The 22,589-nt window shown below is 33.2% G+C and overlaps 3 protein-coding genes across 11 annotated transcripts; all 3 read right to left on the reverse strand.

The window, feature by feature from the left end:
• Window positions 1-1,118: 1,118 nt before the first annotated feature.
• On the reverse strand, window positions 1,119-8,175 carry LOC101505512 (uncharacterized). 9 transcript variants are annotated; one of them, XM_012713860.3, is made up of 6 exons: window positions 7,524-8,175; window positions 5,067-7,427; window positions 3,402-4,028; window positions 2,141-2,970; window positions 1,696-1,827; window positions 1,119-1,404 (listed from the first exon to the last, which is right to left on the reverse strand). In XM_012713860.3, the coding sequence occupies exons 1-2, from the start codon at window positions 7,975-7,977 to the stop codon at window positions 5,383-5,385; spliced, it is 2,499 nt and encodes an 832-aa protein (XP_012569314.1). In that variant the 5' UTR covers window positions 7,978-8,175; the 3' UTR covers window positions 1,119-1,404; window positions 1,696-1,827; window positions 2,141-2,970; window positions 3,402-4,028; window positions 5,067-5,382. The 9 variants fall into 9 exon arrangements, with proteins under 9 accessions (XP_012569314.1, XP_012569310.1, XP_012569307.1 ...); XM_012713856.3 differs by having other exon boundaries at window positions 3,402-3,587; window positions 3,825-4,028; window positions 5,067-8,174; XM_012713853.3 differs by having other exon boundaries at window positions 3,402-3,682; window positions 3,825-4,028; window positions 5,067-8,174.
• Window positions 8,176-8,940: 765 nt separating this feature from the next.
• LOC101507793 (tRNA-uridine aminocarboxypropyltransferase A) lies at window positions 8,941-12,123 on the reverse strand. Its single transcript, XM_004493435.4, has 2 exons — window positions 11,242-12,123; window positions 8,941-10,062 (listed from the first exon to the last, which is right to left on the reverse strand). The coding sequence occupies exons 1-2, from the start codon at window positions 12,014-12,016 to the stop codon at window positions 10,052-10,054; spliced, it is 786 nt and encodes a 261-aa protein (XP_004493492.1). The 5' UTR covers window positions 12,017-12,123; the 3' UTR covers window positions 8,941-10,051.
• A 2,134-nt stretch (window positions 12,124-14,257) lies between these two features.
• Window positions 14,258-18,333, reverse strand: LOC101508114 (cytoplasmic tRNA 2-thiolation protein 2). Its single transcript, XM_004493436.4, has 7 exons — window positions 17,928-18,333; window positions 17,445-17,793; window positions 17,242-17,328; window positions 16,207-16,328; window positions 15,947-16,025; window positions 15,157-15,551; window positions 14,258-14,601 (listed from the first exon to the last, which is right to left on the reverse strand). The coding sequence occupies exons 1-7, from the start codon at window positions 18,221-18,223 to the stop codon at window positions 14,553-14,555; spliced, it is 1,377 nt and encodes a 458-aa protein (XP_004493493.1). The 5' UTR covers window positions 18,224-18,333; the 3' UTR covers window positions 14,258-14,552.
• Window positions 18,334-22,589: the final 4,256 nt, after the last annotated feature.

Consider the following 22,589-nt stretch of genomic DNA (forward strand, 5'->3'; position numbering starts at 1 on the left):
GTTTATGGTGTATATACCCTTTAAACTTTTTTTTCCTTAACTTCACCGTTAATGCTCAACAGTTTTGTTTTTTTGAATGAAAAGCAATAAATTCTCATTGGTTTGGCATTGTACCTTAATTTTAACTTATAAGCAATAAATTATCATATTTTCATGGAATTGAACGAAGTTGCCTTATCTGCCATGCGACATATCTCTTTCATCGTGCTTAGATGACAATCATAAAACTAATTATTATACACTAAATTTCACTGTGTGTAAGGTTCATCTAATGGTACATGATATTTTTTTAATGCTTATATATAGAGTTTGAGTGGGTCAGCATATATACATGTATGGCACACATCATTGCGGGGGGTCGGAAAGGGAAAAAGGAGACCAGCAATGCAATGGTATCATGGTAGGGCACTAGGATTAGAATATATGTACCAAACAATAAAATAAAAATTCATAAAAATGCATTTCTTGGTATACGTATAAAAATGATTATAAACGAATAAATAAATAAATATATACAAATTGCAGATTAAATTCTTATCAAAGTTAGCAAAATTGTTAGCAAAGCCAATTGTCTCGCTCCCTCTCATATATATATAGTTGTAACATTAAGTTTATAAAAATGCGTTACTTTTTCATAATTACTCATAAGAATTGCATAATTTTTTACAAAAACTGTTGGTTACTTTTTCAGTTACCTTTATTTACCATTGGAGCAAAAGATTTTACAAAAAGTGGATTGTTTAAGAGTTGCATATTTTTTTATTATTGGAACAAAAATATGTATGAGTTGCATAAATATGACACGACGTGTGAGGATTATTTGTTACTTAAAAACCATTGAAGATGCTCTTACAAATATTAATATCATATAAGTGAGAAGAATTACATTTTCCAATGGTAGATTAAATGAGTACTTTTGTAAAGAAATTATAGTGCATGTGAATTTTGAAAAGAAAATTATATTTAAAAAATAAAAAACTCAAAAAGTGAGTTTTAACTTTTAAGTCTTAGGTTGGTGATTTTTAATAGTTTCAATCACTTTTACTAATATAGTTATTTGAAATCAATAGTAGTTACTTTTTATATTATTTATTTAATTATTAACACAGTGCTAACAATTGCTGCTAATAACTTCACAGAAATTTGACTCTACTAACTGTTATCTCAAAAACAAAAACAAAAGGAAATAAAATCTAACCTTTTCCTTTTATAAAAATTATAAATGAATAATGTTAATTTTCCTAGTGACAACTATGGCAGCTTTAAGAGCACTAACAGAGCAGATCATGTGGATTCTGGTATTTTATCCTTTCTTTGTAGTAGCAACAATGGCCTACTCACCACAACTTTCCTCTAGCCTCGTGCACAATATTGCATATAAAATTTGTTTGTCCTCAACTTATTCTGCAAGAAGAGAAATGTATTAGCAACTATACATATACAAATAATTGTCTTGTTTTGCAAGATTTCAAGTACTACTATAATTTAGATTGAAGGTTTATAATTTCTTTTATGTGTGTATAAGCATTCATTTCACGCGAACTAGTGAATTTTAAAGTCTTTTATTATTCCTGTCAAAAAGAAATCTTTTATTATATAACAGCATTAATGTTAATTATAGTTTCATGGACCACCCTTCTATTCAAAATAAATTCCGTCTTGTATATAAATAGATAGAGATGCATTCTCTTACACCTTTTGCTTTTGGGATTTGATTTCTCAGATTTTAGATTAATCATTAGAATGCATTTGACAGTTTCCCTGTCACTTTTCATTGCTCATCATGTCCGTTGCAGCACTGCCTCTGGCTGTTGGCCTCATCATCTTCTGAGATCAATTACGCCAAGATAATGCACAACAGTAAGTAATATGAGAAACACAAATGAAAGGCAACTTAACCCTAATTGCTCTAGTGCTGTAAGAACAGCAAAACAATGAGGGATAGAGAGATTGCGGGCAGATGGGAACAAACCGTGCGACAAGTAGCAGAGGGAATGAACTGGCCAAAGTGAACATGTGAACAACTAAAATATGTAATATTATTGGTAGTGTTTTAATCGATCATTTTTCAACAGTAAAAACAATAGAAGCAACACTAGAAATGGTACAATTTCCATTCTTGTTCAGTATAGAGTAGAACCTGAATATAAAAATTTGGCAACCAACTGGAAAACGACATTGTAGATGAAATTGATTAACAATATCCACCACTTGATATTCTCTCCATTTTATTAGCTCATTCTCTTAAATCATAATCCTTCCCAAAGCTGCTTTATTGGATTCAATTGAACCTTTAGTATTGAAATTCCAAGGACTCACTTTTCCATTCTTTTGAGAACTTCCCACAAAGCTGCTACTGTTGAGTGGATCGATGGCATTTGAATCATGCATTCATGCTATTGGTTAGTACCCAACTGGAGAACAACATTGTAGATTAAATTGATTAACAATCTCCACCACTTGATATCCTCTCCATTTTATTAGCTCATTGCCTTTAATCAAAATCCTTCCCAAAGCTGCTTTATTGGATTCAATTGAACCCTTAGTATTGAAATTCCAAGGACTCACTTTTCCATTCTTTTGAGAATTTCCCACAAAGCTGCATACTGTTGAGTGGATCGATGGCATTTGAATCATGCATTCATGCTCTTGGTTAGTACCCAAAGTTCAAAAACTCTATTCCATTTTACAATACGACCATTATTACCGGATTCAAGCTTTCCACATTTTAGCTGTCTTTATGAACAAACTGAAAAAATTTCTGCATCCAATTGCTCAAAATATTCATACTGCAAACTTTCTGCATTCAAGTTGCAGAGAAATATTCATACTAGAGCTTTTGCCTTTTGACCATTGCTTTTGCCATCTGATAGCTGGAAAATCAATCTAGTTCCTTAGACCCCATTGTCCTGCTACTTCTCAAAGCTGCTAGACGATTGAGATCTCATGCTGCACAATGGGCATTAGTTCCTGAAGCATTTCATAGCATTTCAGTAATGTTAATGCTTGGTTAATTGGGATATCCATACATTGCACATGCCGATAAAATTAGTGATTAATTTTCATCTTGGGTTATATATAGTTTACGATTATATATTTTGCATTGATAACTCTAGTTTAGCAAGCAGTCTTAAAACTTCAACAATATAAGTTAAATGTAATAGATATATGTAAAGAATTATTATAGTAAGATAAAAACAAAAAGATTTAATTACTTTGGAGGTCTTCAGACCGTCTTGATTTAACAAAGCAGTGGAAGACATTTAGCCCAATGAGCATGGGAGTGTTGTTTAAAGATATGGCAGATCAAATAATGCCTAGATTTCCATATTCAAAAGTAAGAACATTGGAAACATATTTCTATATGGGTATAGATTTGCAGAGAATCTTGAGAAAAATACCTTAAAAATAACCATGTTCTGTGCTCGAAATGGTTGACCGGGATAGAGGAGTGGTTGTGTGCTACTTCAGAGGAAGTGGCAGATTCAAAGTTACTAGGTCAGAAGCTGAGACCCGGGAGTCGCCTTTGGAGATGGGAGAAAACGGCTTGTGCAACAAATAGGCTTTGTTCATGCAAGAGGTGGAAACTGAAGCAAAGGGATAGCAGCATGTAGCTGATAGAGTGAAAAGGCTGTTTTGAAAACCTCAAATTGGTTGATTTTTTATGGGGATGCAGCATTAACTGTAAAATTAAGATGACAAAAATATCCTTTGGGTGGGAAATGATTGCAAATAATGTGATTGGTCTTCCATGATCAGTAATGTGAGGAAAGAACAGTAGACTAGTAAATTAAATCAACAAGCAGATTAAGTAAAGAACTTACCTGAAGTGTTTCCTACAGCACCAATCTTGTCTACATCTACCTTAGCTTTGGAATGAACTGAATGACTTGAGGTCAAGGTGATTAATGCTCCACATTCTGTCACCAATCTTGTCTACATCTGCTGTAATTGTGGAATGAACTTCAGTACCTTTTTTGCCAACTCATGCCTTTGACGTTGCCGCCCACACTAAAAAATGCATGCACCTATGGCTCCCAAGGAGTGATTAATTATCAGAACATGTAACTAAAACAAATAAAAAGAGTAAGATACTTAGCCATATGTGATGAATTATCTCTGTATATGACACAATTCCATGATACTTGACACAAATCCATTATACTTGTGCATATACTCATTACTGAAGTTAGGAAAAGCTGAATATATTATTACCGAATAAAATCAAAATAATAAACAATCTATTTCACACACAATTTCCATGATCATTAAATTTCAGACAAACAAAATAACACATGGCACATATAGTGAGAAGAACAATCAACAAGATACATATAATTGTGTAGTTTCAAAGCTAGGCTAGGATGGCCGACAATAACCTTTGCCAATTGTGTCTGAAGAGCAGTAACGTTTAAGCACAATAACCAAAATTTCCTTTATGTTTTCTCTCACAGTTGTCAATGAATTACTTATATCTATATTGGTGAAATTAGTGTAACACATGGCTGACGGCATACAAATATTATTTAACATATTACACAATAAATTCTGTAAGCTGAAAACTGAATAAAACAAATCTGTTAAGTAATTTTCCAACTAAAGTTTTTCCTCAACAAGGAAATCAAAGAGACATCCCAATTTTATTCAGTTTCTCATATGATGAAAGATTAAAGTAACTGAACAATAAATTTCATACTAGTGATTTCCTATCAAACACTAGTATCGTGGGAAATCGACAGCTTCATATTTATTTTCTGTTTTACAGTAACAAAAAAGGAATAAATGAATCAAACACTTGGTTCCCCCCTTCATATTCGTTAGATATATGAAACCCTTGTTGGACCTTCACCTAATAGCGTTAGCTTCTAGGGGATTTGGTCTTTTTCCTAAATCAATGCAACCACAACAAAATTCAATTGAAAGTTAAAACCATGCTTAATCGATCTTAAAGCCTCTCAGTGTGTCATACAGTCTGAGCAACACAAACTAAAAATAGGTTGTGCGCAGACACAAGGAATATTTGATATCATACACTTTTCTACTTTACATAGAGTTAATTTACTTACAAAAGATCCTTCATTGCCAGCACTTCAGCAGATTCAATCAAACTTCAGACTGATAATGGTTCCGACTTCCGAGGCCTCTAAATATCAGAAGCAAACTATGCTTCCACCTACAGCCCAGACTGGTAGCAATATCTTAATGATATTCACCTTAGAAAAAGGTAACCAATCTTTCCTTGGTTTCTCAAAGTTTGTGCTACTGCCACCTATTTTGCAACCACTTGTTTGGTGCAATGTTCAAGTAGACAATGTGCACTTCTCACGATTACACAAAACCTCCAAAAATGTCGAGGATTATAAAAAGATGAAACAAGCAAGCTCATAAAGCAACATATCGACTTTCAATCAACTTGAAACTATTATCATTCTCTATGATATGAGGTCTATTTCTTGAAAAATGGTCAAATGTAATGTACATTAGGAAATCCAAAAAAAGGCTCTTTTCATAAGTTCCTCTGACAAGTTCAGCCTCATTCTGCACCAAATGGTTAGCTCTGTCCAGTATTATATAGGAGATTTCATCAAAACCAAAACAAATCTCTCTTAACTTTTCACCCCACAGTAAGGCCCTCTCTGGCATTCCTTGCTTGCAAAAGTGAGACAACAATATATTGGTTGTAATCGCATTTGGAATAAAACCCATTTTAATTAATTTTGCAGTAAGAATCATAGCACGATCCAGAATATCACTACAAACACCACTCAGCATAGTGTTGTATGTCACTGTGTTTGGAACAATACCAGCAGAGACGAGCTCATCCAAAATGACAATTGCTCGATTCATTTTTCGAGCACTGCAGTAACCATGCATGCGTAAATTATAGGTTGTGATATCTGGGTCAAGGCCACATGTGTACATTTTATTTACAATATCATCTGCACCAACCATGTCAAATGCCTTACAGTATCCACCAACTAATATGTTAAATGTGAATATATCAGGCATCAAACCAATCCGGTGCATCTCAAGAAACGAGTCAATTGCAGATTTCATGTTTCCTTGTCTACAAAATCCATCGATGATGATATTGAAAGTAAAGGTGTCGGGAAGAAGGCCTTTTAGCATCATCTCTTTCTCCAACTTTAATGCTTCAGTCATCTTCCCACAGTTGCAAAACCCACCAATCAAGGAATTATAAGCAAAATTATTAGGAACAAAACCTATAGCTGACATTTCCGAGAACACTTCATATGCCTCATCAACATTGCCTGCTTTTGAAAGTCCATCTATTAAGGCTGTGAAGGCAACAACATCTGGATATATACCTCTTTCTTTCATTTCCTTCCACATAAATAGAGCTCCATCGAAATCGTTCATCTTGAAATATCCATCAAAAAGCAGAGTGTAAGCCACTCTTTTTATGGGAAACCCCTTCTCTGACATCCTATACAAAAGTGACCTAGCTTCTTGCAACCTCCCTTTCCTACACAAACCCATAAGCAAAAAATTACATGTGGACGATGAAGGAATGAAACCACATTTAACCATATTATGATAGACTTCAAAAGCTTTGTCTTCTAAACCTTCCCTGCTATAGGCTGCTATTAATGAGTTAAAGGCAACCACACTAAAAGTTAGTCCCTTCTCAAGACAATCCTTTAAAAATTTCATGGCCTCGTCAAGTCTACCAGTCCAACACAGCCACGATACTGTCACATCATAAAGCGAACAATCCTGAAAAAAGCCGGTCACTGTTAAATCTTTTAACATTCTGTTCCAATTCTCTTTTCTCCCATATTTATAATGCCCCCCAACAAAAATATTGAAAGTAACACAATCCGGCGAAACCCCTTTAATCCTCATTTCTTCATAAAGCAAGCTAGCTTGACCAATCTCCCTTGCCTTCACATACCCATCCATCATCGTGTTATATATTGTAGTACTCGGAGCAATACCCATATCAAGAATTCTATCAAACAACTTCCTCGCCTCCACCACATTTCCTTCCCTGCAAAGAGCATGCAAAATCGTAGTAAACGTGGCAATGCTCGGCTGACAGCCGCTTTTCACCATCAAACGAAGCCATCCAATCGCAACAGAAGTCTTCCCCCCAATACAGCAGGCATTAATAAGAGTATTATACGAAATAACATCGGGATAACACCCAAACTTATGCATCAAATGCAACAAACTCTGCCCTATAACAAACCCTCCCTTTCCACAAAACCCACAAATCATGACATTGAATGTGATATTAGAAGGAAAAGGCCCTTTTCGAAGCATATCTTTAAACAACTTCCACACAGTAGCATAATCACCGATCCTAAACAACAACTTAAAAAGAATTGAAATCGCAGTTACACTAGGTGTAACACCAACAACTCTCATCCTATTCAAAACATCCAAAGCCTCTAAACACATACCTACATTCAAAAAACTCCTCATTAGGGTATTCAAAACAGAAAAATCAGACTCATAACGCGAATGATTCCTCCACATAAACTCCACAAGCTCCTTACTTCTAGCAGCTTGAATCCTCCCAAAAATCCACGAAACGACATCCTGTGCAAGAAATTGAAGATTCTGAGCAGCCAAAAGATGGGCGGCAACGCAACAAGAATTTACGAATTGATCGGAACGGGAATCGGAATCGCCGAACGATAACTTGAAGAAAGCGAAAGCGGCGTCGCGAGTGTGGAGAAGGTTCATGATGGTGACGAGAAATGATGGAGAGAAACGAAAGGAGAAGGTTTTCAAGAGAAAAGAATGACGGTTTTTGATGATGGTGGATAATCCAACGGCAATGAGACGACGTTCTCTAGGGGTGATTAATGTGAGAGGGGAAGTAGGATGAGGATGAGGTAGGAATTGAGTTAAGTAATGATATTGATAGGGTTGTTGAGAAGAGAGAGTGTGGAAATGGTGGTGTCTCCTTCTCCTCAAGAGAAAGAGGAGAGGAGACTTCGATGACATTCGGAGCGGACCACAAAACTGCTCTCGCTAATCTACTTGATTTTTCTTTCTTCTCTCTCTTTGGATACTGATGCTATATGCTTTCATTCTCTCCAACTGCTACTTCAGACTTCGACAGCAGCACCAGACCTTACGATGTCACCATCTCCCGGTTTCCGACTGTTCTATATATTGGGCTTTCCTCCATTCCTCATCTTCTGCTGCTAAATTGTTAATTGTACCCCTATAATTCGTACTATATTTTACATTAACAAAAACAAATTCGTATTTTTTAAATTGCAAAATTATATATGCCATTTTTTAAATTCTACTCGTTTTTTAAAGTGGTTCTTTAATTTATTTTTTTTTAAGAATTATTTATAAGTCTTAATATAGTGGCTATTTTATTTTTAAAAAAAGAAACATGAAAGTTGCATCATAATTTTTTAGTTTGGTTTTTGACAAAAAAGAAATTTAAAAGTGATTTAGTTTCAAGGAAAATATGTAATCGTTTTATGAAAAAAGATCTGAGTAATATAACTTCAAGTAAAATATATTCTTTTTGCGATGGAATATGAGAAATATTTGAAATGATTTAACTATAAATGAAGGATAATCTTTGTGGTAGAATATAATAGTTTTTTTTAAACTAGGATCGCTGAAATTAATTAAAATATCTCTAAAAAAATATATTACGCAGCTGAGTATAATAAAAGAAATAGAGATTAAAACTGTATATATTACCTCTAGTTATTTGTGACAACATGAACCAATCTAAAATACTTTTAGGTTTGCATCTAACTTTATTTTCTTCTCTACTCTTGTCTTGAAATATTGTAAAACATAGTTCAAATAATTGTTTTAAAGTGGGTGGATTGTTTGCAAGAAACATGTATGCCTTAAAAGGTTCAGTGTTGTTCTCATATTGTTATTAGATAACAATCATTATTTTTTCTTCGATTTTAGAATTTTCAAACATTATAATTATGTTGTGACTGTGTTCCTTAATTTCATTATGTTATTTTTCCATCCTTTAGTACTAATGTTCTATAATTCCTTTTAAATTTTTTTACATTCCAAAAGTTAATTTCTAGAATGCATAAATGTTGGAAAGCACCAAAAGGAAGAAGCTTTTGCTTTTATGTTTCAACACTAGTAGGGGTAAGGAAGCATTCAATTGATTACTTCATTTCAAGTATACAACATCGGCATATACTGTGAGTTTCTGTATGGCTTGGCCAATCATAATGACGGTTTCTTCATTCTTCACCAGTATTTGAGTTTTCAAGATAGTTATTCTTTCCCATTACAGCAGTAACCTAACTTCCTAGGAGAGACAGTGAATCTTCAAGGTACAACGTTGGCAAGAGTTGCGAAAGACTATTGCAGGCAGTGATGACGAAGCTTTAACCAACCTGGGGGTGGCCTTGTGGCATAGTGATTCACACAGATGGAATGAAGAGGGCTAACCGCGATCAAATAGTCAAGGCTGCCCAATATGACAGAGGAGCATCATCCCCAACAGAGAGATTCTAAATCGAGAATAATTGAGGCAGTACAACACGCTAAAGCGCAGTGTCGGAGGAAGGCCAGTACAACACGCTAAAGCACAATGTCGGAGGAAGGCCAGCGGAGACAGAGGTTCTGTGATGTCTCCTTGCATTTCTCATTAACACCATGTCATTCTCTTCACAACAATTTGGACCAGCAAAACCTGTTCTTTTCTTATCTTATTCTTGAACAGTTGTAAAGTCATACATAAATTCATGAAGAATGTGATGATACAAGTGTCGAAGGAAAGCACACAGGAGAGAACAAAGGCCTGGTTGTATAAAATATTTTTCAACTAGCCAAATTCTCCATCCCGCAACACAATTTACCGAAACTCCCTTTGTGTACTTCGGTCAAACACAATTTCTGAGCTTCAGAATCTTATATACAAACATGCACCAAATACTTGGAACACTATACAAGTCAAATCAACATAGTCTGGAAGTTTGGATTCTCGCAATATCAATTTATCGATGTAAAATCCCAGAATCATGCATAAACTGAGAACCAAGTGAGATTCTTGAGTTTCATTACCAACCCTGAATCACAGGTTTTCTGAAACACAAATCATATAGTGTTAAAACAATATTGAGATCTGCAATAAAGATTAAACCAACAAAAATAGAAGACATACAATTGCAGAAGAAAAAACGAAAACGCAGAATGTTCAGAAAACCAGAAAAAACAGAAAACCAGAAAACGGAGATTGATTATCGTTCTCCGTTTTCTGCAGTTTTCTAAAATCAGTTTTCTCTATCAATGCAAACGAAACCTAAAGAAGGATAAGGGAAGAATAACACCAAGAATTTACGTGTTCGGTCTCAATTGACGAGACCTACGTCACGGGCAAGCAAGCAATATTAATCCACTATGAATCTTTGAATTTACAAGATTAAAGCCTCCTCAAGATTGTTCTCCTAGTATCTATCAATATTGAAACTCAGCAATACTAGTCTTCATCACAATCTCTCTTTCTTTTCCTTTAATCTCTCTCTCTGAATTTCTATAAATCATGAATTGCATATGCCTCTCGTAGTTTTCCAGCTCTCACTATTACAACAACATTATTTTTCTGCCACTACATTACCTCAATGCATTTACAACTATAATATTTAAAGGCATTTACTTAACTAACTATAACCACCTTGTCATAACTAACTTGAAGGTAGTTATAACAACTCTTAAACATAACTAACTTTATGATTTGAGGCACACATTCACATAAATATACTTATCACTTTTAAATAAGATGAACAACAACATTAGCATGTATGCATAGTCATACACAATGTCGTCAAATATATATATATATAGCCCTATAGTGACAGAATTTTAACAAATAGTCAGTTCCACGATACACAATTTAGTACGGCGTATTGTCAAATAGCATCACTGTAGCGTAGTATTCTGCGATTTACAATTGACAACCCTAGTCATAAAGAGAAACCAAATTCTCTGCATTTTCATAACAGATAGTAAGCAAATGGAACTTGTTCTTGTTCATTTGATATCGTACTACTGATAATTATAAGTAGTAAGATTTGGCTCCTTTTGCCATAAATGTAAAAGCATTTTTCTTGGCATACTTATAATCCAATGCACTAGCAGTTAGTAGAAATGTAAATGTCAAAATACATATAAAACAAAACTGTTTCAATAAAAAATTCCTCACCCCATAATACTACATACAACTGAATTCAATATCAATTAGGGAACACAAAAGAAGCCACTAACCATTTTCAGAACTCTCACTCTCTTCCACTTCCTTAACCTTTTTCTTCTTCAACAATTTGGGCCTGGGCTTCATAGGCTTCAAAAAACCAGCCTGCAACCTCACCATTTCCCTCAAAATCCCAATCAATTTACCTTCAATCTCGAGCCCATTGGGCTCAAGAACCCGCAATGCTCTGGCAACAGCTTCCATGGTACTGACGCAACCACCAAAAGGTTCCTTTCTCAAAATCAATTCAGAATCGTAAATACTTCCGCCACTCACTTTCTCATCTTCCATCCCCAAACAAACCCTAATCGCGAATTTCGACAGGAACTTCTCGCTCGCCTTCACCATCTCCCTCGCGTGCTTCCACGTCGCGTCGAATGCGATCAACACAAGACCACCGTTCTCGCCGCTTCGGATCAGCTCCGACAGTTTGGGGTCGGAGATGTCGACGGCCAGCGAGGATGTGGTGGATGGAAAGAGGTAGACGGCGGGGGGAGACTGGTCGAGTAACGGAGAGAGGCCGCGACGGAGGCGGCGGCCGGTGATGGAGGTTGCGTGGAGGAGAGATTTGGTGAGGATTGGTGTAGTGGAGAGTTTGTGTTGCGCCTCGTGAGGGTGGTGGAGGATGAAGACTCGGGTGGTGGTTTGGATGGGGTGGGCGGGAAGTGCGTGACAGAGACACACATGATTTGGTCGCTGGCAATTGGAGCAGATAGTACGCCGGTGAATCTCCGGCGACGTTGTGAATGGGAGGTGACGAATGTCGCCCTCATCTGCTTCCGGGTCCATGCAATGAATGATGTATCGCAGCAGCCAGCGGCGATTTTCTCCTCACTTCAAAAACACACAAATACATGCAATCAGCGGCAAGCGCCGATGTTTTAAATAGATATCGATTAAATGTGTTTTAATTTTTTGATTGTTTCCTTTTAAAAAATAATATTTACACATATGTAACTTTTCTCCACTCACTACCTTATTTTCTTTTTATTTTTATTATATTTTTTTACAAATTATAGCTATCAACTCAGTCATACAAAACATTGTGTTTCATTTTTTTTAAACTGAGAGGTGTAATTAGCAACAAAAAAAAAAAAAAAAATGTAGGCAGCAAAATTATAAATAAAAAATTTATCTTTTAGAGTTAGAATCTAACCGAAGAAATTATACTTCCACAATATGGTGAATCTGAGGTCAGCGAATATTAAGTTGAACATTATAAAGAGGAATAACAAAGTGAATAACAACAAAACCGTCTTAGAAATATATGACATTATCAATGATATCATTTCGATCAGGTTTATGATGATGATATGATAATCAAGTTTTATTGTCTCACTCATGGATCTGGGCATAATTAATAGACAGATAGATAGTGAAAAACCCTATTAGAACTCTTTGCAAATGCAAGAGATACACTCAAATAGATAGCCTCTCTGTACTTTAGGAAAAGCGGCGTTGCTAATTGCTATGTATTAATGTTGATAAATAGAGGAAAAGTTAAAATTTGGGCTTTTTTTATAGGAGTATTGTTTTGGAGTGAGCTTTTGGACTCACACAAGCCCAATATTACCTCCTTCTTAATAAAAAACAACTACCATTTTTATGCTATATAAATATGATATTATCACCAATCAAAAAGCACATTATTTTGTACCTCTCACTCACCTAATTTATACACTAATTTAAACATCAAAGTGTTTCAAGGAATGCGTATGCAAATTTAATGTCACAGCTTGGTCGTAGTACTTTAGTCCAACAACCAATAAAGTCTTCTTTTGAATTAATGATTATTTTTTATTCTTTAACATGTGCCTTGAAAACACATATTAACATTTGTCTTGTTTATTTGGCAATTGTTCGTTCAACCTATTATGTTTGTCATTTTTTCAACTTTTTACTTAATCATAATTTTCATTAGTATAAAATTGAATAAAATATACTACTAAATTATAATTTCTAATAATATATTTAAAGGCGGGTGAACAAATTAAAAAGGAGGATTTACAACCTTCTATTTATTTAGGGGACACTAAGTAACATACTACGAGTATTCCAACATTGTCCATTTAAATTACAAAGTTACACCATCATGATTTTGCTAGTACCAACAGGTTCTATTTAAGATAAGTTGTTGTAATTTTTCTTTCTTTCTTAAACTACTTTTTTTTTTAAAATGGACACTCATAAGTTTTAATACAACATAAAGGGGGGATAAGTGTTTTATGTTACCATTTATTCTTCTAATTTTATCCTTTGTTTAAACTATTTTATTTATAATTTATAATTTTTTATCTATACCTATATTTAAAAGATATTCACTCAATCGTAATTGAACATTAAAAAAAAAATACTTGATGGTTAGCAAAAGAGATATGATAAGATATAAGTTATTTGATTTTGTCTTAATTCATCGTTTGAAGAACCAATTATGTCTCTCTTTTTAAAAAATTTATCTAGAATATGAATTGTATTAAAAACTGGAAAATACAATAAGAATAATAAATTACTCAACTACCATTACAAAATATAATTTAAAATATAAAAATTTAAATAAAATATAAATATAAACTAAAAAACACAATAGAATTTGATATTAAATTAAAAAGTATTTGTAATTAATTTTAAAATATATGTAAGATTTTATCGCAAATTTTTTTCCTTTAATATAATCTGAAAATTAAGAATCTATTGAAATTAGAATAATTAAAAATCACTCATTATTCAAAATTTAAAAATAAGAGTATTAATCTTTTTTTTTTAAATATAATTTGCTTACAAGGATAGTTTTACCATTTATATATATATATATACACACTTGACTTATCTAACATATAATATAAAATTATTTAGTAACTCATAAATATTTATTTAATGTCAATGGCTTCAACTGACAACAATGGCTTCTGTTGTAAACAATTTAAAATACTACAGAAGCAGATAAATTGACAATCAAGAATGCATGCTTCATCTGCAGACATGAAACATCTACATGAGATTAAAAAAAACTAATTTCATACTAGGCACAAATTGCAAAATAATTACTCTTTTCTTTGTTGTGGTCCAACACTTCCCATAAAATACAACCGATAGAAAAAACCAGTTAAGCAATACTTCTTTAAATATGCTCACAATTGTTATGCCAGAAAATCAACACCACCAAGATCCTAAGGAAGCCAATGAATCTAATTGGTTAAACTCCGAGACACTTTTGGTTTTGCAAGAGGCCAAAAGAAACACCTTCTCATAAGTCACTCAAACACAAACTGTAAATTGACTACAACCAGGATGTATCCTTTTAGCTGAGAGTCTCGGTGCAGACAAGTTAAGTTTCTTCTTCACCGTCTGAAAGCAAGCAATCTTGTATTTGTTCCCTGAAACAAGAATATCGCCACATAAAATTTGATGTTGTAAAGAAACGTCCAACATTTCAAATTTGTAACCCATAAAATAAGTAGACTCTTTCATGTATGCTTCATAAAAAAATGGAAAACCAGAGTCACAATAAATTGAACATAATCCAAGCAATTGTGCTCCTACTAAAGAAGGGTAACAGAACATTATGTTATTGCAGTATAACCAAAAGCCTCGACACGTGAAACCTTTGCCACGGACAAAAAATGTACGGACCAGACTGGAAGATCTTAATGGAGTTTACTACCAGTAACTGTCATGGAATCTAGGCTTACCAAAATGAACGATTTGATTTCAGAAATATTAGCAGAGCCAAAACAGATTATCCAAATTTCTCATATTCTTAGTTTCTTTTATCCTACTCTCATTCAACAGAAAAGTTACCTAAAAGAAAACAGATTGAATTGGTATTATATAAACGTTTTCAAGAAGATCCAGTGACCTGGTGGCTTGGACTGATTTATTACCAACTTAATATGTACTTAATTGATCATGGCGGCTAAACAAATACTCACCTTAGCGCCTTCAAATTGCCATTGTTGGCTTGGTTTGCCCGAGAAACCACTGAATGAGGCAAATGCATATAAAATTTCTCCATTGAAGTGGAATCTGGTGGGAGTATCTGAAACTGACAACTTGAACAGCAAGAAGTATAAAAAGTGTCACTATTTTTGCAGTTTTTGTGATTGCTCCAATCAACAATCTCACTTTTGTCAAGTGGGCTATTGCAGAGAAGACAGAAAGATTCTGAGGAAACAGATTCATTAGATTTGAGATTATATCTCTTTTGGCGTCTTCGAGTTGCCAACGGAACATTGCCATCAACGATCTCAGGAATCCTGTTGAAATGAAAGGGAATAAGTTTCCCGGCTGTTCTTACAATTGTGCTCTCTCGAGATGGGTTCTCTTCCTGCAAAACAGGTAATCCATTAATGACTTGCTAATTGAATTCAGGTTTCTACTAAACAGAACACTACATACTAATCAACATAAGCATGTTCTCCCTAAACCCTACCAATGAACACTTAATTCTATTTTGAATATGTATCTGGTTGTGGCACATTTAACTCCATAAAAGGCAGATATTAAGTCACATATATGCAAAATCATGGCCTAGCTGTATATATGGAACAAAACAAGCCAAGAGAACTTGATGCATAAAATAAGAATCTAAAAATTCCTCAGTATAAACACTCATAAAACAGGTCACATCTGACTTGCCTTAGAAGTTAAAACCCATCATTGAAATGTCCCAACTCCCAACCCAACTATATATTGAAAGGGATCGGGCAAAACAAATTATACCTGCAATAATGCCACAAAAGATGAGACCAAGCTATTAATGCTAGAACTCGGACCTGTAGACAGTTTAATAGTCTTTAGACTGCCCTGCCAAAGAGATGAGACAAATCCATTAATAAATAAGAGTTACATAATTCAGTCGGACAAACATAGAAGACAGCATGAACAATAAGTCCAGAATTTCCAAAACATGAAACAGAACAAACAAAAAGGAAACAATGTATTCCTTTGAAAAGGTTTGACATATCAAGAAGAGTACAAACCTATCAAGCCAGCAAAACATGTTGATCTCTTGGGCAAAACAATCACGCAGAGGAAGCACAACTGGGATTTCCCATCTAGCATCAACATACTGTATATCAGCAGGTAATGAATATCCTTGACCCTGTTATAATATGAAAATGAGTACCCATAACATAAGGTTGATTCTTAAGTACAATGCAAGATGGAACTTTTCCATTCATTAGTACAATCCATATAATTACTTATTTTTTAAATAAAAAGAAAAGGAAAAGGGTTACTGAGCTCAAACAGTTCAAACACATTTTCACTCTAATCAAATTGAGATCACCCTTGAAAAAAAGTTCCTTGATGGCAACTTAGGCATATATTATATTCTATAGATAAATGCAAACTAGAAACTGAATTGTACTGATGAATGCACAAGTTCCATCATTGATATTCCTGACAAAACTATTTTAAGCTCAGGAGACACAATCACATGATAATTTTACCCTTTGTACGTATATATTTATTTAAAGTAATGTTAAGAATTTCTTATCCACTATACGAAATGCATATCTGAGGAGTCCAATGTTGTCAATTGCGGAAAATAGTGGTTTGTTCAAATTCCGCTAATGCTATAGCACCGCAATAGCGGCTATTTGACAACACTTTGTACTAAATAGCATATCACAAAACAATAGCGATTAGTTTGAATTCCGCTATGCTAGAGTGCTATTGCACCGATATAGCGGCTATTTGACAACACTAGGGGAGTCAATGCGACCAATGAGAAAAGTATTCTTATAACTTCGACAACTAACTGTTCTAGCATAATGCCTCAAGAGAAACTAACAAATAGGCAATTTGGCTGAGTACAGAATGTTCAATTTGGCATGGTCACTACTCACAACTCACAAGCCTCATGACAGAACTTTTAATTTACTCCTAGTAAGAACATCACCTCAATCAAATTCAATTAACAAACCTTCATGGTGTACCCATGGCATAGCTCAAGTGATTGAGCAGGTACACCCAAAAGAATTTGAGAAAGAGGTCCAGGGTTCAAAACGAACCTTCACAGTTGCTGAAACGACGTGAGCAGCAATCCTAGAAATGCACGAACCTAGAACAATCCTGTTATACCCAAATTCAGAAGCAACCTGGAGCACGAACGACAAACAATTTCAGTTAAACATGTTTTCAAACATATACATATGCATCCTAATTGCCAACAAGGTTCAAACCGATATAATAACATGAAAATCTAAAAGCAAACCTTTTGCAAGGCCAACATGCGCAGACAAAGCAGCATATCCTCCCTACCAGTGGGATCACTAACTGCATTCATCAGCTCAATTAACCTCTCCTTTCCATCAGTAGAATCCGACGAGTAAACAGTCTCAATAGGAACAAGATGCAACTCCTTTCTCGGTGGGGATAAACTCGAAACAATCAAATTAATAACTTCAACGGCCTCTTCCATTTCATGAGAAGGAATCGGCAAAACAGCAGTCTCATCAATAAACACAACTCCAACACCAAACACAGGCAATGACCTATCTCTACTAGCTTCAAAGTTCTTATGAGCCCTCTCTTGCATGTCATGCACAAATTGCAAAGCTACCCTAAAAAAGAACACATTTTTTATTTTTATCGTCCACAAAATAAAATAACTAAATTGAAACTAATCACACATTCCAAATAATGCATTAAATTAAAAATAAATAAAAAGTTAGAATTTGTGTTTTTGTTTGTTAACCTAGAGGAAGGACCACCAGAGAAGGCAACGAGGACCTTATCAGTGGGAGAGATCATAGCGTTCGATGTGACGGCGAAGCGAAACTTTCCGAACAAGTTGCTCTTGAAGCAATCGGCGCAGAAACGACCATCATCGATTCCGCCGTAGCCAGAAATGGCGTCGTTTAGTTTGCACTTGATGCAGAGATTGCTAGAGCTCCTTGAATCGGTTTCTGAAGACGCAGTTGGTTGGTCGGATGTCGGTTCTTCGTCTTTGTAGCAACCGGATTGACACCCGCCGGCGCCATTGCACGCCATCGACGTCGATCAGTGATTACGGTCACTTGGCTAGTTAGGGTTTCAGGGTTTTCTAAATTTCAAATTTTGCGAATTATTTCATTATTATTAGAATAGAGTTAAGTGTTTTTTAAGTTTAGTTCTTCAAAATAGAGTCAAGGGTTTTCTAGATTTGATAGAGATTTTTGTTAAGAAACTAATATTATTAATTTTTTATATATTTTTTTAAAATTGAAACTACATATTAACGAATGAAACATTAAAATTAAAAATTGATAATTTTTTATAAAACAAAAATATAATTATAAAAATTTGTAAAAACTAAATATTTATTTAACTTAATACAATTTTGATTGTTATATTATCGCTCTCTTCGTATTAATTATAAACTATTAAAATATTTGTAAATTATTATTCAATTTAATTATTTATTTTATTTATTATCTCATGTTTGTCAATTTAATTTTTTTACTATTTAATAATTAAATTACGAAAATAGTATATTAGTATAGCCTTTAAACCGTCATGAAAAATAACAATATTTTATTAAAGTAGTGAACTAAACTTAATTATGCATAAGTTAGAATCTCAGAAGAAAATTTCAAATAAAAAGATGAAATATAAAAATGAATGTTGACCTCGATAAAAATAGCCAGACATAATAATTGGTATACTGATTTAGTTGGTTTAAGATATTTATTGATTTACTTATTTAGTTTATGAATTAAATTGTTTGATATGAAATTTTATGGATTACATTAATTTATTTTTGCAGTTCAAGAAGAGTTTTAAATTGCATACTTCATCACCAGATACAACAATAATATTTCGATTTGGGACAGTGTATAAATTACAACAGAGTGCATGCAATCGCAATGCTCTCATCCGATATTGGAGTCGCAATTTAAAATAATAGTCAATTGACAAACATCAAAACATGAAAATTGACAAAGAAAGAGTGATAACTCGAAGAGTAAAATTGATAGTTTATTTTTATTATTTAGCATGCAGACAACTACCTTGATGGTTTATTTTTTTTATAGATACATCTAATCAAATCTTATTATGGTGTCCCTTTCTTAGATTATTTTTAAAAGATCTTCAATAAAGTTTACATTGAGTGATTTAATTGAATGTATGTGTAAAAAGTTTAAACTCAAATATAATTTTCGTCTTTTATTTATTTATTAATTTTTATCTTTTATAAATTATGTATTTTAATTATTGGCTATCACAATAAAAGCTATAACATCTATTCATTAGAGGTCTTTCTAACAATTGTGAATATGTATCTATTCTAATATTATTTCAAAAAAATATTCATCTAATCTAATCCAATAATATGTTTATACTTGAAACAATATTTTTTTTTTTTTTTTGCATGTTTTGAACCATAGACGAACTATTTGAAATGATTAACGCATATAAGAATTATTTTTATTTCATCGTTGTTAAAGTTTTACATGTAACTTGACAATTGATCAAATATTTGACATTGATCGTACAATTGTTTATAAGAGATATGGTGAAAAAGACTAACATTCATCTTTAAGGTAAATAATTAATATGCTAACTAAAATGATTATGTGAAAAATTAAAACTTTCACATGTGATAGGTCCCAAAAACTTTGGTAATATCTGTAAATGTTTTTTTTTAGGTGTATATTAAGGGTGAATAAAAGATCCACATCTACCCGAGAGTGTAAAACTTGAAGGATAATTTGATATAGCGAATGAGTTTAAACAGTATTTGAGTAAAAAATACACAAAAATTAACATTGACGATTAGAAATTGTCGAACTCGATCTATCAAACTCAATCCATCGGTACCCAAAACCAATAAAAAAAACTTATAATAAACAAAAATAGGCATAATTAGTACTAACTATACTTTCTTAAAATTTAGTCTAGTATTCTAGTATATGTGTGCATAAGTAACAACTCCTACGTGATATTTCTAAACAGTTAATACCGCTACATGTATATATATACTAAATAAAACAAGTCGATGATGTGTTAAAATATAAACCCTTAATAGTTTTTTACTAATTAATTGTTGAGATTACTCACTATACTCTATATTCTTACATGCTTAGAGGAAATTAATGCATAACAAACCTCTAATACTTCTCTGACCAATATAAGTAATAATTAGTCAACAAAAATTTGTGATTCAAAATTTAGATAAAATATATCTTTTTTTTAAAATCAATTTTTGTTTATATTTTGAGACGGTGTAATGCAACTTTGAATAAATAAAATGGTAGGATTAGGTTAATCATAGTTTTTGGCACCACAAAAATGAACATTTACAATTTTCATGTTTAACTTGTACTCTTGCTGCTGTGGCCGGATGATTTCGTGCACGCTTGAATAACAATGTTTTCAAAATTGGTTCTTCTCTAATGTTTTATCAAAGGAAATGAAAACAAAAAACACCAAAAGTAAATGAACACTTACATTTTGTTATGTTCTTTCTTCGTCAACAAGTATAAAAAAAAACAGCTCTCAATTGAAAAACAAATAAAAACATCAGCATTTCAGGTATGTCTAAGTTACAGTGTCTTGTGTACTCAAAGGAACTACATCATATATCTGTTAGTAATGACCAGAGCATAAAGTAACACATCATTTAACAAAACATCAAAATTGGAGTAGATACATAAGGACTTATAATTGTTGATAAAGTTTATAAAGTCACAATAAGTTCGTTTACGAAATTGAACTATCTGAGCTGATGAAAATTCAGAGGACAACACCATGGAAATGCATTATTTTCGTTTTCTTATAATTATCCATTTTCAACACCATGGAAATGCATTATTTTCGTTTTCTTATAATTATTAACCACCTCTGTTGAAGATGAAAATTTTCCTTATTTAATCAACTGTATTAATGTTGTTGAATATATATTTTTTGGAGCCTTATTAAATAATTTAAATTTTCCTAACTAGTAAATAATCTTAAGAAATTTTTTTGAGATGGTGAATTGGATAAATTAAAGACTTATTAGAGATGATGATTTAAAAATTATAAAATAAGCAATATGTATAAGTAAAATTTGTTTAATCAAACATTAATGCTCTATTGCTTTTATCCCCCATTTACATAGCTGAAGAGTTTTTCATCATGAAAGGGTTAAAATAATTTTTTTTTAACATATTATATATATGCTATAATGTATAAAGACTTTTCGTATAAAAAAAAGTCAAAATAGACTTTTCTAATTTTCAAAACAAAAGATTATGATTAAATGTATAAATAGAATAACAAGAAATAACACTTTATGGAATCTACTTAGGAGTACAATCTATTTAATGTATAAGTTAAATAATTTGAGTAAAAAAATTCAAATAACTCCTAAAAATGAGTGAATCACAATTAGATGAATTTTTGCTCTAATGTACAACTTTGATTTAAAAAATTATAAGTAGAAAAGACTCATATTGTCTATATAAAATGTGATTCAAACAGATAAGTCATAATCCAATCTTTGTTCATTTATCGAGTCCAACCTTCGTTCTTGCTATTAATCTATGTTTGGTTTTGCATTCAAATCACATTGCTTTTAAATTTTTGTGATCAAAAGTACATTTGTCATTGAATTTGTGACGCCTCAATTGGTGATTTTAGATTGTTGCAGGGTGTCATCACAATGTTGTGGCATGAGTTGGTAAAATTTGGTTCATAATCAAATCTGGATGTAAATTGAACCAAATTAACGTTTCTAGTTCATAAGCTTGGCGGAGTAACTGATAGCAAAGCTTGCTACTCGGGCATGTGAAGAAGCTTGTCAGGTGCTGGGTGTATACGCAGATCTTCAACAGTTCACACAGACTCTTTCATACAGTAAAGCTTTTCTTGAACGCAAGCACCTCAAGGTGTAAACTCTTGCGATTTTGGGATTTAAGCGATTCTACGCATCAGACCTTGCCTAGGTCCGTTGACAAGCTGAAACATTTAAGATATTTCAGTCTTGAGAATAATAAAAAGATGAAGAGACTTCCTAATTCTATTTGCAACCTTCAAATGTTAGAAATGTTGATACTAAATGGATGTACTGAACTTGAAACAAAGCCTAAAGGTTTGAGAAAATTGACCAGTCTCCAACATTTGGAGATAACAACAAAGCAGTGTGTTTTACCTGAGGATGAGATTGCAAAGTTGAGTTCTCTTCAGACTCTCAGAATCGAGTATCGCAACTATCTAGAATCGTTGTTTATTGGGATAGAATTCTCTGCTCTCAAAGTATTGTGTTTTGCTAATTGTAGGAATCTAAAGTCTTTGCCAATTGATATTGAACACTTTCCTGCGTTAGACACTTTGCTAGTTGACAACTGTGGCATATTGGAATTGTCATACGGACACGAGGACCAAAATTCCATCA

Source organism: Cicer arietinum, chromosome 3 (assembly GCF_000331145.2).
Source record: "Cicer arietinum cultivar CDC Frontier isolate Library 1 chromosome 3, Cicar.CDCFrontier_v2.0, whole genome shotgun sequence".
NCBI classification, from domain to species: Eukaryota; Viridiplantae; Streptophyta; class Magnoliopsida; order Fabales; family Fabaceae; genus Cicer; species Cicer arietinum.

Bases quoted from the DNA above. Each gene is read 5' to 3' on its own strand.
- LOC101505512 (XM_012713858.3), bottom strand. From the start codon at position 7,977: ATGTCATCGAAGTCTCCTCTCCTCTTTCTCTTGAGGAGAAGGAGACAC.
- LOC101507793 (XM_004493435.4), bottom strand. From the start codon at position 12,016: ATGGACCCGGAAGCAGATGAGGGCGACATTCGTCACCTCCCATTCACA.
- LOC101508114 (XM_004493436.4), bottom strand. From the start codon at position 18,223: ATGGCGTGCAATGGCGCCGGCGGGTGTCAATCCGGTTGCTACAAAGAC. The intron at 17,329-17,444 runs GTTTGCTTTTAG...TTCGTGCTCCAG, and splicing joins GCATGTTGGCCTTGCAAAAG to GTTGCTTCTGAATTTGGGTA. The intron at 16,329-17,241 runs GTTCGTTTTGAA...ATATTATAACAG, and splicing joins TCGTTTCAGCAACTGTGAAG to GGTCAAGGATATTCATTACC.